The following is a 23,404-nucleotide window of genomic DNA, read 5'->3' on the forward strand; positions in this document are numbered from 1 at the left end:
AAAGATGCGTTTGAATTTGCATTTCCGTGCCACATTCGTTTTTTGCTTGCTTCTCACAGCAGCATCTCAACTACAGACGATGGTAGAAGATGGACCACGTACTTCCAAAATTCATCCCCAGTGCATTTGAGGAACAGTCCCACCTTTGAAAGGTAAGAAGATAGTCCGGTCGACCTCAATTGGACGAGACTCGAGAGTGATGCATTTTGGAATGTTTTTCTGCTGCCACTTTATTTGGCAGTTGATTTAATGCGTCACAGAGCTAAGAGATTTCCAAATGCGGAATGCATTAAGCACTTTTACGTGACTCTTTCACAGTTAAGCCGAGGAAGATGTAGGTACTCCCTGAGTTGATGAACTGTTGTTGGTCAGATTAAACACTGCACGGTAATTATGGTGACAAATTTGGCAATCATGTCCTAACGGGCTCGTAAGGTGTTGACATATTTTTGCTTTTGGTGGTAAATAAGTAGTCAGTTCGAGTACCGAGAAGACGAAAATACTTGAATATGGATTAATGGTTGTTAAACCCTTAAAGAATTCTAATTTTTGTCGAAAATTCTAGTCATTTGTCTAAGGAATAAGGAATATTCCAGACCCTGGATAATAGGTTTAAAATTCTCCTGTACTGTTTTAAAGCTACATTAGCTTCTACAAATAGGACACTCACCCCGTTTTCCTGAATCTTCACCACCACATTGTTGTGCTGATGCTGCTGCTGATTCTGGGACTGTTGCTGTTGCTGCTGCTGCTGGGCAAGCTGCTGGGACGATTCCAGCAGCTCCTCGAGTCGCTCCTCTTGCCTCAACTGCTGGGCAACCTTGGCCGGCAAGTGCCCCCGATAGCCGCCGCCAGACGCCGCAGCCGCAATCGTTGTGTCCGTATCGGCCGATATGATATAGGCAGGGCCGAGGGCAAAGTTTCCGCCCCCGATCAGCAGATGGCTGCACAGGTACAGCAACACCGCCACATTGATCAGGATGCTGCACCGTAGCAGCCAATTCCGACGGGTCAACATTCTGATCAGCTTACTCCGGTGGTCCTTTAGCTGTTTCATACGTTGATGGTTGATGTGTAAGTGTGTTCGTAAGGTAGAAAGCTAACCTTTGTTTTGTGCGTTTCGAAACACTTGCCTTCCTTTGCCAAAAGAAGTGTATCTAATTCGATCCAAAAAGTGGAGAATGTCAGGCAAGATGGTCTCAGCTGATATTGCGATACTAGGTTTAGAGAAATTGGGAAGCTTAGATATCTAGAGGAGGACTCGAGGGATAGTTTTGCTTCTGCTTCTGCTCCCGGCTGTCTTTGATGCGTTTCGTGTAAAAATGGTCCTATGGATTACGCTGCCGTCTGGTTTCGATTCTAGTAGGCCGTCGAGCGTTGTTTTGACGTCATTGTAGCGTCCTTCCAGTCGGTGTGCTCTTCGAATTTTACCACCGGTCGGCCTACTGTGATGCAATAAAATACGGTCGTTCTGCTCCTCAGTAGGCATAGATAGGGATTATAAGCTCCTACTATTTAGGTTTATTGTTTGTATTTGTCAATCGATCCGCACTGGTAACGTCACCTGAAATAGGAGAACAAAATGGAATCTTTATTTTTGGTTGTGTGAGCCTACTTTGAACCTAAAATGCCGGAAATTGGAAATAATTCTTTCTGTTTGCTAGGATTAAGACACTCCTACATAGCGAAATGGAAGCCAGCAAAATGTTGCTGATTTTTGGCCCGCTTGTTTTCCAGCAAAATTATTAGCAATGAAGATTGCTGTAACGACCAGCAAACTCAATTGCTGTAAAAACATCAATCTTCAGGCAGATTTTCTAGAAGGCTACAAATGTTCTGTTCATATTAATTTCTTTCCATCAACTTTGCTTTTTTATTCCTTTTTCCCCAAATGAAATTTTTTTCCCATGCTTTGTTTACAAAACAAAATTAAAGTTGAACAAAAAATTAACCATATCGCATGCTCCTTCGTCGCAGCCTGTGGCGTAGAGGATAGCCTCCAAACCTTCGATCATGAGATCGAATCCCGGTCACGGCATACAACAGTACACTTTTTGTGGGTTGGTGGTTTTAGCATTTGTAAGATGCTAGCCATCATATCCTCGGTAGATGTACGATTAGAGTTTTTTTTTTTTTGTATGGGTTTATGAGCTACCTGGCTGACCCGGAAAGGAAAAACAGATCGGGGGACAGAAGAGGAAAATTTACATGAGAGTGGAATAGCTTAGAGTAGGATAGCGGCAACAGAGCCCGAGGGTTCTGAAGCACCAGTTTAGGGAAGCGTTAAGATAGTGCTCGACGGACTGGGACAATTGGGCCCTACATGAGCTTCGAGTTAACCCAACCTCCAATTCAACCGAGCAGTAACAGTATGGTAGCAAAAGTTATCATATGCTAACGCCTCGATATCATTGTCAGAAGGGTTCACTATCTTACCGTAGTTGAGTTATCCCTACCTGTCACCTAACCTTACTCGATGCGATAACTTTGAATTTATTATCGTTTTAAATTGACTAAAAAAAACATATTTTTCGAATTCAGAACAAAACATCTAGATAAGAAGCTATCTCTCAATGCAGCAATTAATAGAATTTCGCTAAACACAAATAATAATTGTACCAAATATTTTGAAAATTAAAAAATAATATAGAGATACAATTATGAATTACATGTTTAATATCTTTTGTACTATCATTGACTTATCAAAATAACATGATAATGCAAATGACGATGCTGTTCTTCTAAAACCTCATTGCTAATTTTGAACAACTTCTCAAACAACCTTCCTCGATCTTTGGTTTGGTTAAAATGAATGTCAATTTTTAAAACTCCGATATTATTTTCCTGGACGAGTAGGTTCTTGTTTATCAAAATCATACCTTCTATTTTCAACATCCTTATTTGAATTTCAAACCTAATCAAGCTATAAGATCGAACTACAATAAAAAGTATTAAATGAGAAAGGACTATGCTGTTCTTCTAAAATCTCGAACATTTACAATTTCACAGAACAACTTTCCTCAATCTGTTTCGGATGAAATAATTTACACTCCTATTTATAAATCTCCAATATTATTTTGCTGGAATATCATCTATCTTTTACTTCATTATTTGAATTTCATACCTAACCAAAAAATAGACAATTCTATCAAAAAGTATTGAAACGAAAAGAAATTATTTTTGACAGAAAACTATCTAAACAGCACCTTGATCCAATAAGCCTCTAGTTCTTGTAAAATGCTTGATTTAAGAATAAGCCTTCGAAATTCATAAACCGCAAATGCACACTTACTAGAGCATTGGGGAGAAGGAAACTATTACTTTACATTGCCTAGTAGCACATTGAACATTGAATACCATTGAATGCCAATTGTTAACATCCTCATCCAACTATGTAATTCTTGTACAATTGAATTGCCTATCTAATTTTGGCAGTTATCATTCATTTACAATACTGTCTATTCTAATCTAACTTGCGCATGGTGGAAAAGTGGAAATATCAACATTAAAACAACTAATTGTGATATTTCCACTGCGCAATGCTGTTGTTGTCCAACGGAAGGGAGGGCAAGTGTTTCAACTCCCATTCACCTTATCAACATGGATCATCAAAGAAAAAGTACACGATATTGATTCACCTTTTAATTTATTGTCTATGATCTCATATCGAATAAGGCTACGTGCAACCGCCCTCTCAGGTTAATGTTAGTTTAGAGTGTGTTTCCAAACCGTCAACTTCCATAAACACAGTAATGCACGCCGTCGCCGTGACCCATTACAGCCTAGGGTACGGATATCCTCGGTAGATGTACGATTAGAGTTAAGTAAAAAGGAATCTCTTTGAGGAAACATTAAGTTTTATTGAGATCCTGTGAGCGTTTGTGTTCGATTTTAAAACCTTTCAGCGACTATTCGGCCGCAATTTAAAAATTGGATTCGTCTGTAAAATAAGAAACATATTGTCAGCTTTCTATTCAAATTCATGCTAAACAATCTACTTCCGAATGATTCGCTTTAAGAGTTTTTTTCTATTGGACAACATCAAACTTCGAGCTCTTTCTTTTTTAATCTCTTTAAGTTAACTCTCATAAATAACAGTTCCGAATCTGTCAGATCGATTGTTGATTTTTTAGCAATACGTATCAGTTGCTGGAAAATCTCCAGCAAAAAAGAACAAGGGCTGGAAAAATCAGCGAAACGAATCAGCAAAATTATGTAATTTTTATGATATTTTCAACATTTTAAATCATGTTGTTCAGGAACTACTGGAATAATTACACAGGGCAGTTTCCACAAATAGAGAAACTGGATCCTTCCTGAAATATCCTAGTGCGAGTGAGCAAGTCTAGTGGGGCGTAGTGTTGTGTGGTGTTGTTCCCCAGACCGGGTTGAGACCAGCAATTCCAGACTGCGGACGTCTCTACAAAGTGTTTTTTGACAAATATTGCAAGAATGAAGTGAACCGAAGCTAAGTATTTATTTAATTTTAAATTAATCCATGAAAAAACAAAACCGATGTGTTCTTAATAGTTTTTTTTTTGCCACGGTTTGCGATGCACAATAATTGCTTCGAGTAGAATGAGCATTTAGATTTATTTTTCCGTACCGTTCCAAAGTTATAGTACAAATTCAAGATCTCGTTTTTAACACTATTAAGGCATTCATGAGGAGTGTGGGGAGTAGACCGCTGCAAAAAATGAATTTTTGCTCCCATATGTTTTTTCTATACCTTTTGGGTCACCAAGCATCAGTGTAAAATTTGAGATGATTAGGTTGATTCCTAAGTTAGCGCAATGTGTTTCAATTTTGTATGGAAATTTGTATGGAAGAAGAAAGTTTTGCACATTAAATCGTCCAGAAAATTCAAATAAGCTTGAAATAAAATCGGTCTTTGATTTTTTGGTTTCGACTATTCTTAAGCTTCAATTTTCGCTAACATGATAAGCAGCTAAGAATTTCATGAAAAAAGTTATAACCATTTCAAAATAAAAAATCTAAATCCATTGAAAAGTATTCAAAAATGGCAGACTTTGGTTGCTAGAGCTGTTAATAATTGCATGAAATGTTTTTGCAAAGGCTATATAAATCTATAAATTCTCTGGCAATGCAAAGCAGTTTTTTGGGATTTTTTATTTCCATCTTACTGTTACACAGCTTTCAAATAATTAGTAAAAAACGATAAAATTGAAAAAAATAATTTTGAAAACAAAAATGTTATAAAACATTAAATATCTTTTCTGGGATTCAATTTAGGTTTGTGCTTTGTTCACATGAAATGTCTGCAAGAATCAAGGAACATGTTTCATCCAAAGTTATAATTTTTGAAACTTTCAGAAGAGGCGATTTTTGAATAAAAAATTTTGTTTTCCCATACAAAATTAAAACTCGTTGCGCTAATTCAGGACTGGATGGATCGCTTCCAAAATTTTTATTGTTATTTCTGGCAGCAAAAATAACCAAAAAAAGTTGTGGGAGGTGTTAAAATTGAAATTTCCATACAAAGCTTGCAGCGGTTTAGTGGGGAGGGGGTGTTCGAGATAGGGAGAGTTCGTTTGAGTTAATCATTGATGTTCCTATTGTCTGATTCTTTCTTTATCAGATCATAATTTTTTATCCTGCAACTGATCTAACATTATACGAAATTTACTTCTTATAATGATATAATGACATATTTAGCTATAAAATATGTCTGACAAAAATTGTTAAAGGCGTTATAAAAAAAACTTTGAAAATATAATTTGACAATGATAAGAAAACATATTTTTTATTGATCTTCACAAGATACATAGTTTCTTTTCGGTGTTCAATGTTTTCTGATCATTTGAATGAGATTAACAATTATTATTTTACTAGATGATTCCAAATATTTGCTTAAGGGGGGGGGGGGTAGGGTCTAACACTTTCAAAAAATCGATTTTTTTTATTTTTTTATTTTCTTATTGTAAAACATTTCAAGAATGTTGTGTCAAATTTTCAAGTCAATTGAAGCAAAACTGTAGAAATTATAGGCCTTTATCTCCTCCTATCTAATACTGCAAGAAAGCAAGAGCAGAAACTTCAAACGCGTTTTTCTCGAATCCACATTTTTGAAGTCCGTGGACATCGTCATTTGAAAACTACTTATCCGATTCTTTTCAAATTTGGAACATATTTTCTACATATAAAATACCAGACCCCAACGTTCTTCTTTTTTGTTTTTTTTTTTACTTTGGGGAGATTTTACAGGTGAAAAATGGCGGATTTTTTCGTGAAAAATCGTAGTTTTCTCTTCAAACAGCCACAAAAATTTCATAAAAAAAATTTTAAGTTAAATAAAAACGTTGGGGTCCAGAAAAACATCTATTAAAAATATTTTGCTCTGATTTTTTGACTTCAGATGATTCTGTGCTGAGATACAGTGTCCACCGCAAATCCTGTTTTTTAAAAGGCATCCTCGAAAGTGCTCCGTCACCGGCTCATTTTTCAATATTTTTCTACGAAAAAATTACTAAATGTTCTTTCAACAATGCTTTGTATAATGCAAAAAAATTTGAATACATTTGTTTGAACGATAGCTCTAGAAAAAAAAATCGTGAAAATGGTGTTTTTTATACCCGTTAGACCCTACCCCCCCCCCCCCCCCCCTTAAAACTTTTGTAAATGCATTGCAAAGTTGTCATCAACAGCAAATGTTTTCAGATATGGTCTAAGGTCAATTGGGAAAAAATACATAAGAGTGCTTTAAATTTGTATGGAAAATTTAAAACCTGTTAAATATTATGCGCAAAAGGCCCAAACTAATCGTAGTCTAGTAGAAAGTTCCATGCCAAATTTGGGGCAGATCGGATCACGTGAAGGGGTAACTGAAGTTTGTATCAGATTTTTAGACATTTTGTTCGGAAGGAACATGAAAAACTAGTTTTTCATCAATAACTTCGGCCCCCTACGGTGGATTTTTTTTGAATACGGTTTTTCCTAAAACCTAACATTTGGCAAATATTTCATCCGGAGACTGCATTTCAATTAGAGTTAACTGGGTTAACTTTATTAAGGGTGATAATCCGGTTTCAACCATTTTTAGTTTTCTAACCATTCTAAAGATTTTTAGAAATTTGGCATGGGAGTTTGAGCTAGACCAAAAATAATGTTGCCAGATTGCCCGGTTTTATCCGGGTTTGCCAGGATATCTAATCCAAAAATTGGGTACACTCCGGCTCGGCCCGGTTGCCCGGATTTCATCGAAAAATGCCAGGATTTTGCCCGGATTTATTCACTTTTTTGGCAAATCAAACAGAAAAAAAAATTATGTTATTCATTTTTTTTATTTATGCCTTCAAAACGAAATTTTTCAAGCAAGTTTTATAAAATCAATCATGATAGGTTTTTCAGAAACCTTGAACACGATTCTAAAACTGTCGATGGATTTTGACGACTAAATTTATTTTCAATAATTTGTCTTGATTTTTGTTGAATGATTTCAGGGTTTTGACCAAATTTGCCCGGATATTGTCCGGTTTTTTGGCAACCTTAACCCAGTATCAATTTTAGCCAGCAGCACTTTTTCATAAGTCAGGGCATTTGGGTCACTCTAATGTACATATTTGGAAAACTAGGTTCAAAATTATACGTAAAAAAATCTCTTTCCTTAACTTTTTTTTCATTGTAATAGCAATTGGGGTTTTCTTTATAAACTTTATTTTAAATTATTACAAAGATGAATTTTTATTAGAATTTAAAAGTAATTTTGAGGATTACTATATTGATAAAAAACCAAACCAAAATGATTTTTCTAGGATGCAGAGGTAACTTCGGTTCATAAGCACAAACAGATCTTTCATTCCTTTCTCTCTGTTTCAATCTGTCTTTTGACTACTAGGACGTGGCCAGAACCGTTATTTACGTTCAATGATTGCCTATGTGGAACATTTTCTACTGAACCATGCCTCCGATCGTGGAATTTGAAGTGCAAATAATGAAAACTAATTAGAAAAAGCAAGAAGCCTTCAGAAAATGTTTTTTTAAACTTTGATAGAGCCTTTCAGGTTAAACGATTAAAGGTGGATGTGAGTAGTCAACAAAGCTAAGCTAAGCTAAAATTTTCAAAGTCTTTAAAAATGTACCTTCTCTTCAGTGCTAAAACAGACAGCTCATAAATCAGAGCGAATAAGAAAAAAATAAGTTTTTTAAATATCCAAGCCAAGTTGATGAACATAATCTATACTACCTATTTTTTAAAAAGATAAGTGAATCAATGGAAAATCCGGAAAAATTGGAAACGATCCAGAAATAGGACACTTTTGATCCTGATGTTTCATTTTTAGACCTAACATCACCTAAAAATTGTTTCAATGCCAACCATTCATTAATGAATCCTCAATTGGGGCATAGCTTAGAACTCATATTGAACATTTCTAACATTTTTGTCAGGTTTAGGCAAATAAACTAAAGTGAAGTTTTTTTTTTCTTTTTTTCTCGAAAAACAAAGCTTTTATAGGTATTTTTGATATTGGTCCAATAAAGGAACCAGTTCAGTGCCAAAACAGGTACAGAAGTTTCAAAGTTGGAAATGTTGATCATTCATACCTTTGTAAATCTTTCAATTATGGCAACAACTATTTTGAAAATTCTTATTGAAACCTGCACATAAGATTATAAAATATATTTGGGTATTGCTTAAAACATCCTATTATTGGTTGTTGAAAGTATATATTCGAAATCGAATTTTCAGAATTGATGAGAAACTGCGGTATATTGTTGTACTATGTTAAACGGAAGATTTATTAAATTTTTAGTAAAGCATAGCATAGCATTGGCTGATACACGAGCACAACTTATAATCAAATCCAACACAAGATGCCAAAATGAGTACCTGGATTCAGTACTTATTTCAAGTGTTGTTATTGAGAATCAATATTCATGTTTCTAGGAAATCCTACTTGGTAGAAAGGATTGATGAAAAAGAAAAAAAATAAACACAAGAGTACAAACAAAAATGGAAAGAGCTCACAAATTTTTTGATGTAATCAGAGAACCAGTATTTCCTCTTGCCTCTTTTTCGAATCCATTATGGCACGACTTTTCGCCGCATTACCATTGCACAGTGGTGCAGACATCAATCTAGCTGTACGAAATTAATAGCGCTCAAGGATGAAGAGATAGACATTTGATGTCTTCAGCAACATTGTTCAGTTTTACATGGAGCATATTCTAGTATCATCTAGTATTTTTGCCGAGGGGTCCACCGATAGCGAGATAAAAATGTTAACTTTTTTGATTTTCAAATAAGGGCTTTGATGTCTTCGACAAAGTTGTTTATCTGATCAAAATACAAAAGTTTGTTGAATATGTCAAAGTCCTATCGCATCACCCTCAGGAGTAACAGTCAAAGTAAAAACAGTCTTTTAAAAACAGTCTTTTGAAACAGTTTTTTGAACCTGACACGTTGTAGATTGGATAAAATGGTTCGCTGTCTTTGAAACAAAGTTGACACATGCCACAATCTACAATTGTCTCATACATTATGGTGGGTTTAGAAGTTTCTGAAGCCCTATAGAAAGCATTTAGTGTATTTTATTGGCAATATTGGAAGGTTCCTTCATCGAAAAGTGCACATTTTCGCAACATCCTTTTTTTTGTGATTATTGTTTATGATAAGCGGAACCATTTCCGTTAGAAATTAGTGGGGAATTCGGTGGAACTACAAGAGATTTGAATGTTTGAAAATACACGTTTTATATAAAAATTATCTATTTCACTTATAGAAAAAAAACGTTGAAAACATTTGATTTATTAATAAAGTTTTGCAGTTTTTTTTCTATGTTTTGTTTAATAAAAGACATAATTAGATTTTTGAAATCATTTAAACACCAAAAAATTAATGGAACTAATCAGTTAAATTTTGTAGAGCACTAAATTAGTATTTGATCTTATAAATGAATAATTGAATAATAGAACCGGTTTTGCCGGTACACAGTTGTGCTTTTCAAAATTTAACAGATTAGTTCCATTAATTTTTTGACATTTAAATGATTTAACAGATTAGTTCCATTAATTTTTTGGCGTTTAAATGATTTGAAAAATTGAACTTCAATCTCTTTTAAAAAAACAAAACATAGAAAAGAAAACTGCAACACTTTATTAATAAATTAAATGTTTTTAACGTTTTTTTTTTCTATAAGTGAAATAGGTAATTTTTATATAAAAAGTGTATTTTCAAACATTCAGATCTCTTCTCGTTCCATTGAATTCCCCGCTAATTTCTAACGGAAATGGTTCCGCTTATCATCAAAAATAATCTCAAAAAAGAGGATGTTGCGAAAATGTGCACTATTCGATGAACCAACCTTCCAAAATTGCCAATAAAATACACTAAATGCTTTCTTTAGGGCTTCAGAAACTTCTAAACCCACCATAATGTATGAGACAATTGTAGATTGTGGCATGTCAACTTTGTTTCAAAGACAGCGAACCATTTTATCCAATCTACAACGTGTCAGGTTCAAAAAACTATTTCAAAAGACTGTTTTTAAAAGACTATTTTTACTTTGACTGTAACTCCTGAGGGTGATGCGATAGGACTTTGACATTTTCAACAAACTTTTGTATTTTGATCAGATAAACAACTTTGTCGAAGACATCAAAGCCCTTATTTGAAAATCAAAAAAGTTAGCATTTTTAATTCGCTATCGGTGGACTCCTCGGCAAAAAAAATTTGATACTAGAATATGCTCCTTGTAAAACTGAACAATGTTGCTGAAGACATCAAATGTCTATCTCTTCATCCCTGAGCGCTATTAATTTCGTACAGCTAGATTGATGTCTGCACCACTGTGCATTGGCGCTAAAATCAAAAGAATATTTTAATCTATTTTCACCTGTGGTTCTCTTCACATCGTTTGGCGAGAAAAAGGTCAAGTTCACTAAGCTGAGATTCTTCGGCACTCTGCTTTCAATAATAGAAAATTGTAGCAGCCTCTCCTACCTCTCGATGTTTCTTGCATTTTTTTTACCACAACCACACAAATTATGTAACTGATAAATGTTTATGATAATTTTGGCTTCTTGAATCAAAATAAATTTGACTACATTCTAGATTCAAACCAGGCATTTTCGTGCAAGGTCTTGCATGACGGTGTCTTGTCCGAACCAATCCCGGTAACTGCTGGAGTGAGACAAGGATGTATTCTATCACCGCTACTTTTTCTAATCGTAATGGATGAGATTCTGATTGGATCGATTGACTGTGCACCGAACCGAGGATTGCCGTGGAATCCTTCAACAATGGAGCAACTGAACGACCTTGACCTGGCTGACGATATTGTTTTGCTCGCCCAAACACAACCAGATATGCAGAGCAAACTCGACGACCTCACCGAAAGTTCCAAGGCAGCAGGTCTCAAAGTCAATGTCGGAAAGACCAAGTCGATGGAGATCAACACAGGAAATCCCTCCAGTTTCATGGTAGCTGGGCAACAAGTTGAGAAAGTGGAGTGCTTCCAGTATCTTGGTAGCCAGATAACGCCTGATGGTGGTACCAGAAAAGACATCGAAACCCGGATCAGAAAGGCCCGATTTGCGTTTGCGAGTCTCCGAAACATCTGGCGGTCACGCCAGATCTCTCTACGGACGAAAATCCGAATCTTCAACTCAAACGTCAAATCCGTATTGCTGTACGGGTGCGAAACTTGGTGCACATATGCGGTGACGACGCGAAGACTGCAAGTATTTGTAAACCGCTGCCTGCGGAATATCATCCGCGCTTGGTGGCCTGGCAACTGGATCTCGAATGAGGAACTACATCGCCGGTGTCATCGAAGGGCGCTAGAAATCGAGATTCGGGAACGTAAGTGGAGATGGATTGGGCACACGCTGCGAAGAGATGAAAACGAGATTTGCAGAGAGGCGCTAGAGTGGAATCCAGAAGGTCATCGAAGAAGAGGCAGACCCAGAAACTCGTGGTGGCGAAGCCTAGCCGCTGAAATCCGAACTGTCGACGAGAATCTTGACTTGGACCAAGTGAAGACGCTGGCTCCAGATCGTCAACAGTGGAGGTCTTTTACCACAGCCCTATGCACCGGAGGATCGGCGCGGGATCATTAAGTAAGTAAGTAAGTAGATTCAAACCAGTTTATATTCCTTCACATCTCACAATCTCCTGATATGAATCTTCTCCCCTGATGAACACAAAATATTGAATGTTGAAAATCAAATCACTTCATTGACCACCATTTTCGTGAAATGCTAGTGGAAATTGTTTATAGAGGCAAAGAAACCAAGTTCGAAGATTCAAGAAGCCAAATGCCAAATGAAAAATTACAAAATCCATGAACCAACATTTGTTTCAATTTTATTTAAAATACTAGCTGATCCCGTACGAACTTCGTTTCGCTTTAAATCATTGGTACGTCAAAATGAGTTTAGAAAATGAATTCGAAACATTCTTTCGACAATTTTGGGGAAAAAATTCCACAGTGTTTAAAGTCGCTACTGTTACTATTACTTGAAATTCAAATTAAACGGTTGATTGGCTTTTTATTAAAATTTATGTGAGAGTGTTTTCTTCTCGATCGGTTGCAAAATCTAGACATTATGGCAGAAACATGTACTATTTGTTTATGTGCGCGACTCTTTTGCTTGACCTTCACACTTAAATTGGTATCAATTAACTGCCTCCAACAAAATTATTGCACAAAACACTGAACTTTCAATAAAACCCTCTTTTTCTGTCCCATGGCCCGAAATTCTATAATTGAAACTAATTTTACATTCCTCAAAACTCCCTTTTGCCATATTTTCTTTTCAATTTATATGTAAAATAACGTCAGGTACAGTGATCGGTGAATATAGACGCCCCTTTCGCCGACCCTTGACACGGAACATGCTACCTGGAGTCAATTGCTCATAGTTTATAACCCTCATCTGAACATTTTCATCTCAATCCGATGCATGATCACGACAATATCGCGAAAACAGTGAGCAACTAACATGGACGGCCTTTTTTTGACACGATTCAAAACTTGACACCTGAAATCAATTATCTTTTCTGTTAAACTCCCATGTGCCAATTTTCATTACAATTCTATGCTCAATCAAGAGAATATCGTAAAAACAGTGAACAGGTAATAACTCCTTTTGCCGACCCCTGAGTCAAGATTTGAAACCTGAAAGCAAAAGAGCGTCCCTCAAAACTCCTATGCGGAAATTTTCATCTCAATCCAATGTAGAATAACGTCAAAATCGCAAAAACATTAAAGTTGGGTATGGACGACTCCTTCAGCCGACTTCTGATCCGCAATTCGAAACTTGAAATCGATTGCTGGTCTTTCAAAACACTCATGTGCAAATTTTCATCACAATCCGGTGTATAATAACACCAATATCGCAAAAACATTAATCAGTGAATATGGACGGCCCCTTTGGCCGACCCCTGACCCTAAATTTGATAACTGTATTCGATTGCTCGTCTCTCAAAACACTCATGTGTAAATTTTCATCACAATCCAATGTAAAATAAAGCCAATATCGCAAAAACATTAATCAGTGGATATGGACGACCCCTTTTGCCGATCTCAAACCCTAAATTTGATAACTGTAATCGATTGCTCGTCTCTCAAAACACTCATGTGCAAATTTTCATCACAATCCGATGTATAATAACGCCAATATCGCAAAAACATAAATCAGCGGATATGGACGACCCCTTTGGCCAACCCCTGACCCTAAATTTGATAATTGTAATCGATTGCTCGTCTCTAAAAACACTCATGTGCAAATTTTCATCACAATCCGGTGTATAATAACGCCAATATCGCAAAAACATTAATCAGTTGATATGGACGACCCCTTTGGCCGACCCCTGACCCTAAATTTGATAACTGTAATCGATTGCTCGTCTCTCAAAACACTCATGTGCAAATTTTCATCACAATCCGACGGAAAATAACGTCAATAACGTGAAAACAATATTTGTCTTGTATGGACGACCCCTTCAGAAGGGGTCGTCCAAAAATCTAAAAACATTTTTCATCATTCCTGGTCCTAATGAGCATCCATGCCAAATTTCAGATCTCTAGCTCTTAAGACGGCTGAGTCTATAGAGGACAAACAAACAAACAAACAAACAAACAAACATACAGATAATTGCTTTTTATATATATAGATATATTTAAACATCATGGAACGAACTCACCGAATGTAGGATTTGTTCTTTCTCCTGATAATTTCTCGAACTGTTGTTATGCTTGAAGTTCGGTATATTCCTTCCCAGGGGGAAAACATTATCACTATTGACTACCACTTGAGCAGAATATCGGCCGGCAAGTCAATTTGCAAAGTTTCACGGTTTTAAACGATTTATACTTCATAAAATTTCTTTCGACGAAGAAAAAAACACACGTGCACTGCCATCTCGTCGTGGCCTACTCCCATCGATTTATTTAATTTTAAATATTCGATCAAAATGCAAATTTTCGGACAAATAGCCCTCCTCCCAAGTGACGTCCGGGAAGATGTAAACAAAACCACGTGTGTATTCTAAATTTTGGAGTGCAATTTTCCATGAATACAGACGGATTATCGAAATGATATACAATTTATGAAAAATTGAGGAGTCTTCTTGTTCAAATAAGTAATCAGTCGTTTTCTTTGGAATAACTTGTGTGGCGATCAGCAAGATTTGTGTTCAAAAGCTTTCAATGAAATGGCTTCGAGACAGTTTTCCTCTGGAAATTCAGCAGTATTTCATCAAAATATTCGAATTTCGGAAATCATTTTTTCAAATGTTGTTTAAAAAAATATATTTTTCAAATATGACTAGTTACAACTGGTATTGAATGCAATTTTATTATAAATCGAATAAAAAATAAAAATATTTCAGTTATAAGGAATTTGGCGAAAAGCATTTTTTTTATTCGATTAAAAATCAACGTAGGAAATATTTTTCCATCCACATAAGCACTTAATGCATTGTAAATAATTGATTTACACCTCTTTATTTTTGCAGAATTTTATAGTAGTTATTCGACGAATAGCAAGTTAGAAGAAATGAAAGATGGTAAAAATGAACGGGTAAAATTTTATGTAGAGCACATGCAACCGGTACATGTCTCAGGTGGCGATGGAAATCCCGTGCTAAATAAGTGTTAGTAAAAGTTTTTTTTTTTTTTTGTAAACATTTTAACCATAATAATTGGTGAGGTCAGTTGCATTTTTAAACAAACAACCATTATCGCTGTACCAGCGAAAACTAGAGAGAAAAAATCATTGCCAACTGCTGTTTACGATTCTCGCCTAGGATACATAAACATCCTTTCAAGTGACTTAAAGGGCGATACGGTCAAAATTTGGTCAAGGAAAAACGCTTGCAAATCAGTGGAATCGTTTATTCAAAAAATGAAATAAAATTTCTTTTTCAAGTTTAATAAGCATAAAATTCAGGAAAAATATTCAGTTAGGCTTCCTCTTTTCCAAATCCGAATTGCCGGGCCTCACGCTGAACCCCCGCCATCAGATTTTGTACAGCCACCTTGTCCACTTTCTTCGCCGCAGAAAGCCAGTTTGCCTTGAACTGCTGCTCGTCGTTAGCAGTTTTTTTTGGTCTTCTTTAGGTTCCGCTTGACAATAGCAAAGTATTTCTCAATTGGGCGGAGCTCTGGCGTGTTGGGGATCTAGTCCTTGGGAACCACCTGCAGGTTGTTGGCGGCAGGATGCCAAATCCGGCCAAAACAGTACGGAACAACCGTGTTTCTTCAGGAAAGGCAGCAAATGTTTATTCAAACACTCTTTCACGTAAATTTCTTGGTTGACAGTCCCGGAAGCTATGAAAATGCTGCTTTTCAAGCCACAGGTACAGATGGCTTGCAAAACCAGATATTTCTTCGCGAACTTTGACAGTTTCATGTGCTTGAAATTATCTGCTTCCTTTCCCTTCCTTTTGCCGTATAAAACTCCTGTCCCGGAAGCTGCTTGTAATCGGCTTTGACGTAGGTTTCGTCGTCCATTATCACGCAGTTAAACTTCGTCAGCATAGTCGTGTACAGCCTCCGGGATCGCGCTTTGGGCGTCGTATTTTGTTTATCATCGCGATTTGGAGTCACTACTTTCTTGTAAGTCTATAGTCCGGCTCGTTTTTTGGCTCGATGCATGGTTGTAGACGATACATCCTGCTTATTTGCGGCATCTCGGAGAGAGAGGTTAGGGTTTCGCTTGAAACTACCGGAAACTCTCTTTGTTGTCTCAGTGGCTTTTGGTTTTCGATTTCCCCCCGATCCAAACTTCCTGGCTGTCGACAAACGTTCCCCAAACACTTTAATTACACTTGTAACGGTTGATTTGGCAACTTTTAGTGATTTTGCCAGCTTTGCGTGCGAGTTGCTCGCTTTCGCGATGCGCGAGCAAAATTTTGATACGCTGCTCTTCTTCCTTGGACGGCATTTTGACAACTGAAGAGTGAATTCCAAAATCAAAATAGGAGCAACATTCTACACACACACACCTTCAAAATGAGGAGTGTTCAGGTTTTTTAAATGCAAAATTGAAAAAATACGTCAAGTTGATATTGACTAAATTTTGACCGTATCAACCTTTATGTAGGCTTTGTTTACCTTTTTACTTTTTGAATAACGAGTTCTGGAATAGAGTGCGTGTTTGTTCGTCACCTTTTTTTGTACCTCATTGAAGCAATTTCATCACAAATCAATCAGCTCAGGTCCACCGCTATGAAGTGGTAGATACAGATAGAGTTGCAACTACCACCCCCCACACATTAGTAGGCAACCGTGGTCTCTGCTGATAAACACGAATGCGACAAGGATGATAAAGTGTCAACGATTTTTGCCTCCAAGGGTTGTATTTCGATTTTTTGGAGCAACTCAATTTGGCAACAAGCTAGATGAGTCATACAACAGTTTAAGCCCCAAAGATTTTAATACCAAAATGTCCAGTCCTGCAGTCAATCCTAGGAGATTACTTTTCATTCCAAAAATGAAGTTGCTTGGATGTTTGGCCAGCCTACTACTGTGTATTTCTAAAACTTCATAACAACATAAGAGTACGAAAAATCGCAATTTCAAATCTTGATGCGGTGAATATTGATCTGAAATTTCCCTCTAAGAACGCGAAGTTCGATCCCAGCGAGACTCGAATTCTAGCTCGAAATGGCTGGTGGCACTGCAGACTGTGCGCAGTATGGAACATAAATGTTAAAAAAAAACTTTGCTCCAGGTGCAATGCAATCCATCACTGTCCGAACTCGATGCTGAAATTTTCCGCTTTTTCTTTATTATCCACTACTTTGGGCTTGGGGGAAATAAAATAAATACGTTATTTTTTCCTTCGTTCAGAGTGTTGTTTTTAATATTCAGCCTCGCCTGATTTCCCCATAATTATCAAACTTTTGGTTCAAGTACCTATTGGAAAAAAAATTCAATAAACACTTTTTCTAGATCCCTTTTCAATTTCTGAAGATGAAACAGTTTCCTTGTTCAAATTTTCCATAGAAAAAACGTCTAGCTGTTGCCACACATAAGATGGATGTCTAAACTAGTCTAAAGTGGCATACAGATATCTGCATTTTCTTTAGAAGATGACGATCGATTTGTGAAATATGTCTTCCTCTTGAATATATGTAGATACCTATCTAGTTCGCTTCACTTGGTCAGTCTCCTGTCTATGGGTGTCTGACGTTTGCAATCGATGGCTCCTTTGATTGTTAACCGTGAGACTAATTTTGATTGCACGAAACCATGCTGGGGAAAATTAGACCTATCTAGCAAGCAGTCCATTCGCTGGTCGCAATTTAAGAGCCTACTTGGAGTGTAATCGCTCTTTAAGGTGCGATTCTGCGGAAAAGAAAGTCCATCATCATCGAGCTATGAGTGGGTGGATGGGAATCATGATTAAATTTTCTTGTCGCGTAATTGGCTACTGAATAATACAGCGGTTGATTGGAATCGCTTCATTTGCTTTGACTTTGGCGTGATGAATAGGGTGTAAGTTGTAATCTCATTTACTATGAAATGGTAATGAACTTATAACTTTCACGCTTGGTTTCCGAGAATTTTAAAGCCATCGAGAAGAGGATTAAGGACGAATTCCACTGAACGCAACCCTGGTTATATCTCAACTAAAAATGTTGGTTAGATCTTACAAAAAGTTGCTTTATATTCTTTGAAAAAAAGCTTTTTTCCAATAGATCAGTTTTATTATTCAGAACTCATTCATCTCTTCGGGAATCTCAGTAAAACTATAATTTATGGTACCTTTTTCCCCGTGCATCCTGTCTGCTATGCAAATTTGCTTCGAATCAACAACAATCGATTTTTTGGCTTCCAACAAGCAGGAAAACAGGAAAAAAAACATTCGCGGAGAAATTAGCCGAATAGCGGAACGTTCCACTTCCATCTCAAGATATGCCAAATTTCCGATGCGCGAACCGGTTTCGCGACTCTCTATAATCGGTCACTTTTTTTTTTTGTTTTTTTTTTTACCCTTAAGATGATGATCGCCTCATGCGGCCTCCTGTGATCGCCTGCTTGACCAATTTGTACCCTAGAATTTTTTTCTCCCATTTAAAATTCGGTTCGATTTTCAAGGAGGGCAAAAAACTATCAGCGTGGTCCACTCCGTTAATCGGGGTCACCAAACTCCGCATATTCTATCGGGAATTTATCTGGTGATTATGGCGGGATTCCAATGATCTACTATGAATCGAACGAATGGCGCTAATTAAAAGCAGAAATGTTAATAACGTCAACACGTCGGATGGATTCCAATTTTGCTAGAGAAACTTAAACGTTCATACCCTGTTTTTTGTTGACAAATTTTTTGGAGTTGATCAAGACACCACCAAATGAAAAAGAGTAATAAGCTTGTCTCATGTAAGCTTATCGTTATATTGAAATTCATTTGATATATTTTTGTCATTTTTGTCATTTCCCCCTATAAAGGCTATCAAAATTCAGTGCTTGACGACAAGCCTACTACGTATGATTTGTGCTTTATGTTCTTCATACACACTACTGGAAAAGTGCCTCCAGAAGACACAGTTTTCCCTAAGTAAATTTCCATGTTGGATCCCATATTCCTGTTTCTCACAGGTGATGGCATTGGCGTTCTGATATTTGCCGGCAAGCCTTTGAGCCATTCAGTCAGGCAGAAGTTCATTCATGTGTCACAACAAATTTTCTTCCCAAAATCCGATTCACTACTTGCGAAACTGATTGGGGCGAATCCCAAAGTGTTTTGGTAGGGTAAGACAAACGACGGAATCGAATGAATCACGTACATACACGATTTATTGTCGGCTTAAATCGACGCCGTGTGAGACTAATGAAACGATGCGCTTTTTAGTAGGCCTTGTAGTTTTGGTTTGAAGCGATTGATTGATTCGGGAGCTCAAAACGAGACCAGAAAATTGCTTCATAAAGATCAGATTGGAATCCAGTAGAATTGAGGGCTTAAAGAAGTTCTATTCAACCTAACAGTTTTAGAAAAAATACTCACCACCAAATACAGCTTTTCATAGCACTCGCTTTCCACCTCAACGCCTGCTGCTGCAACTTCACTAAAACCACCTCCAGAACACACGATTCAAAAAACCTACGACCATTAGCGAAAATGGCCTACTTGGTTGCCCTTTGAGGGCGCATCTTCACCTGGCCGAATTCAATCAGCGCGAACCGAAAAATGTCCAAACACCCAGCGCCAGTGGCATACAAAAATGGTCCGGATTCTGGGAAAGAACAAAATGAGAGAGAAAAAAAAACAACTGCAATTAGTGAATGTGTATTTTTTTGTTTTTTTTTTTTAATTAAAATTTCATCTGCTTCTACATATTTGTCGTATCAACAATGCGGAGAAACGATAAGAAGCTAAGCCGCGGGCATTATATGTTCTGCTTTCTGTTATTTATGGTTTGGATCTCCCCGAAACGAGTAGCTTACGCACGTGCTGACATTTGTCTTGTGATAACAGCAGATTTTGGTTTCGTCAGCATATGCTGGACATGAAAATACTGGGAAATTAATCAGACGACAAGCAAATGTTTGTGAGCGAAAAAAGTCACCCTGGTCAGATAATTTTCAACAAATTTTAAGAACACGAACACAACTTTAAGATTTGTGAACGACGACCATTTGACATGGTTTGCATGGTTTATGAGTCAATATTATTTTCACCATAAAAAAAACACTGAAAAAAATTATTATGACTTACGAAGTTTATTTGTGTGTGTCATTTTGCAAACCCTGGCTGCGACATTCAGAAAAAAAAGCTCGGTGGCGATTCGTGCTGATTATAAAACAACAAAACCAAGCAAGGGCCTGCGAATTATATGCTTTACATAACGATAAATTTACAAATCGGGAAAAATGTTTTCGATTCAAAACCGTGAAAAAAATTGCAAAACTATTCAAACTGTCAAATCAAAATTGTCAAAATTGTCAAAATTGTCAAAATTGTCAAAATTGTCAAAAGTGTCAAAATTGTCAAAATTGTCAAAATTGTCAAAATTGTCAAAATTGTCAAAATTGTCAAAATTGTCAAAATTGTCAAAATTGTCAAAATTGTCAAAATTGTCAAAATTGTCAAAATTGTCAAAATTGTCAAAATTGTCAAAATTGTCAAAATTGTCAAAATTGTCAAAATTGTCAAATTTGACAAAATTGTCAAAATTGTCAAAATTGTCAAAATTGTCAAAATTGTCAAAATTGTCAAAATTGTCAAAATTGTCAAAATTGTCAAAATTGTCAAAATTGTCAAAATTGTCAAAATTGTCAAAATTTTCAAAATTGTCAAAATTGTCAAAATTGTCAAAATTGTCAAAATTGTCAAAATTGTCAAAATTGTCAAAATTGTCAAAATTGTCAAAATTGTCAAAATTGTCAAAATTGTCAAAATTGTCAAAATTGTCAAAATTGTCAAAATTGTCAAAATTGTCAAAATTGTCAAAATTGTCAAAATTGTCAAAATTGTCAAAATTGTCAAAATTGTCAAAATTGTCAAAATTGTCAAAATTGTCAAATTTGACAAAATTGTCAAAATTGTCAAAATTGTCAAAATTGTCAAAATTGTCAAAATTGTCAAAATTGTCAAAATTGTCAAAATTGTCAAAATTGTCAAAATTGTCAAAATTGTCAAAATTGTCAAAATTGTCAAAATTGTCAAAATTGTCAAAATTGTCAAAATTGTCAAAATTGTAAAAATTGTCAAAATTGTCAAAATTGTCAAAATTGTCAAAATTTTCAAAATTTTCAAAATTGTCAAAATTGTCAAAATTGTCAAAATTGTCAAAATTGTCAAAATTGTCAAAATTGTCAAAATTGTCAAAATTGTCAAAATTGTCAAAATTGTCAAAATTGTCAAAATTGTCAAAATTGTCAAAATTGTCAAAATTGTCAAAATTGTCAAAATTGTCAAAATTGTCAAAATTGTCAAAATTGTCAAAATTGTCAAAATTGTCAAAATTGTCAAAATTGTCAAAATTGTCAAAATTGTCAAAATTGTCAAAATTGTCAAAATTGTCAAAATTGTCAGAATTGTCAGCATTGTCAAAATTGTCAAAATTGTCAAAATTGTCAAAATTGTCAAAATTGTTAAAATTGTCAAAATTGTCAAAATTGTCAAAATTGTCAAAATTGTCAAAATTGTCAAAATTGTCAAAATTGTCAAAATTGTCAAAATTGTCAAAATTGTCAAAATTGTCAAAATTGTCAAAATTGTCGAAATTGTCAAAATTGTCAAAATTGTCGAAATTGTCAAAATTGTCAGAATTGTCAAAATTGTCAAAATTGTCAAAATTGTCAAAATTGTCAAAATTGTCAAAATTGTCGAAATTGTCAAAATTGTCGAAATTGTCAAAATTGTCAGAATTGATAAAATTGTTTTATCGTCTTTATCGTCTTTATCGTCTTTATCGTCTTTATCGTCTTTATCGTCTTTATCGTCTTTATCGTCTTTATCGTCTTTATCGTCTTTATCGTCTTTATCGTCTTTATCGTCTTTATCGTCTTTATCGTCTTTATCGTCTTTATCGTCTTTATCGTCTTTATCGTCTTTATCGTCTTTATCGTCTTTATCGTCTTTATCGTCTTTATCGTCTTTATCGTCTTTATCGTCTTTATCGTCTTTATCGTCTTTATCGTCTTTACCGTCTTTATCGTCTTTATCGTCTTTATCGTCTTTATCGTCTTTATCGTCTTTATCGTCTTTATCGTCTTTATCGTCTTTATCGTCTTTATCGTCTTTATCGTCTTTATCGTCTTTATCATCTTTATCGTCTTTATCGTCTTTATCGTCTTTATCGTCTTTATCGTCTTTATCGTCTTTATCGTCTTTATCGTCTTTATCGTCTTTATCGTCTTTATCGTCTTTATCGTCTTTATCGTCTTTATCGTCTTTATCGTCTTTATCGTCTTTATCGTCTTTATCGTCTTTATCGTCTTTATCGTCTTTATCGTCTTTATCGTCTTTATCGTCTTTATCGTCTTTATCGTCTTTATCGTCTTTATCGTCTTTATCGTCTTTATCGTCTTTATCGTCTTTATCGTCTTTATCGTCTTTATCGTCTTTATCGTCTTTATCGTCTTTATCGTCTTTATCGTCTTTATCGTCTTTATCGTCTTTATCGTCTTTATCGTCTTTATCGTTTGTATTGTTCTTCTCGCCTCTAGTTCGATTTTTTTTAGTTTTTTTTCAGGAGTTTTTAAAGACAATTGCGAAATTCTCCGCCCAGACAATGAATTACCTATGCATTGGATTACAAGGGTTTTGAAATCAACACACCATGCATAATCGTACAATGTACATGCAAATTCGATTTTCCGGGATAACTCTTCCCGTAAAAACTTCCTTCGGGGAAATCGTCGTGTCGTTGGTCCGGAACTCGTCTCCCCGGAAAAGGTCAAAAGTGCGTCGCTCACCATCGGCATGAAAAAAAACCCCTATCGGAACATGTGTCAGTTTTCACACAAGTCATGCATTTTTCGATCCAAAGCCGCTTGCAAAGCTGTCTGGTTGCAAAAGTTTTCGCAGCTCTGGGGGAGGTTGTGGAATCGTAATTTACACTCCATCCTTCTCACCTTTGGCGCATTTAGGGTGATTTATGGATCGGAGGGTTGCAAAACTTTTGGCCGAACTCGAGCTCGGGGCTGCATTCGGTTGGTTTTTCCTAGAACTGGCTGGACCACAGCTCTCCAAACCAGTATGCCGCAAATTCTAGAGAGCCTGCCTCACTTTCCACGTACCAGACATTACAGGGACAGGACTCCTGAAGGAGTAAATCTCCCGAGAAGGGGATTTTAATTTGAATGTGTCGAACCCTATTCCGAGTTTTTAAAACGTTGGAATGATTCATCGAAGAAATAATCTGTAAAATTAAACTAACACTTTTCTGGTAACAATATTCCCAAAATTACGTTTTGATTGATAA

General features: G+C 36.0%; 2 protein-coding genes across 3 annotated transcripts in view; both read right to left on the reverse strand.

Moving 5' to 3' along the window:
- LOC129749421 (beta-1,4-glucuronyltransferase 1-like) overlaps nucleotides 1-23,404 on the reverse strand; it is a 324,450-nt gene that overhangs the window by 67,943 nt on the left and 233,103 nt on the right. The gene's annotated exons all lie outside the window — the stretch shown is intronic.
- LOC129749418 (beta-1,4-glucuronyltransferase 1-like) overlaps nucleotides 1-23,404 on the reverse strand; it is a 175,269-nt gene that overhangs the window by 22,979 nt on the left and 128,886 nt on the right. The window contains exons 2-3 of the mRNA XM_055744392.1: nucleotides 19,480-19,708; nucleotides 671-1,564 (exon numbers count right to left, since the gene is read on the reverse strand). Of these exons, the coding sequence (XP_055600367.1) occupies nucleotides 671-1,057 (387 nt within the window). The 5' untranslated portion in view covers nucleotides 1,058-1,564; nucleotides 19,480-19,708. The remainder of the gene's footprint in view (nucleotides 1-670; nucleotides 1,565-19,479; nucleotides 19,709-23,404) is intronic.

The sequence above is a fragment of the Uranotaenia lowii genome, chromosome 2 (genome assembly GCF_029784155.1).
Source record: "Uranotaenia lowii strain MFRU-FL chromosome 2, ASM2978415v1, whole genome shotgun sequence".
Classification (NCBI taxonomy): Eukaryota; Metazoa; Arthropoda; class Insecta; order Diptera; family Culicidae; genus Uranotaenia; species Uranotaenia lowii.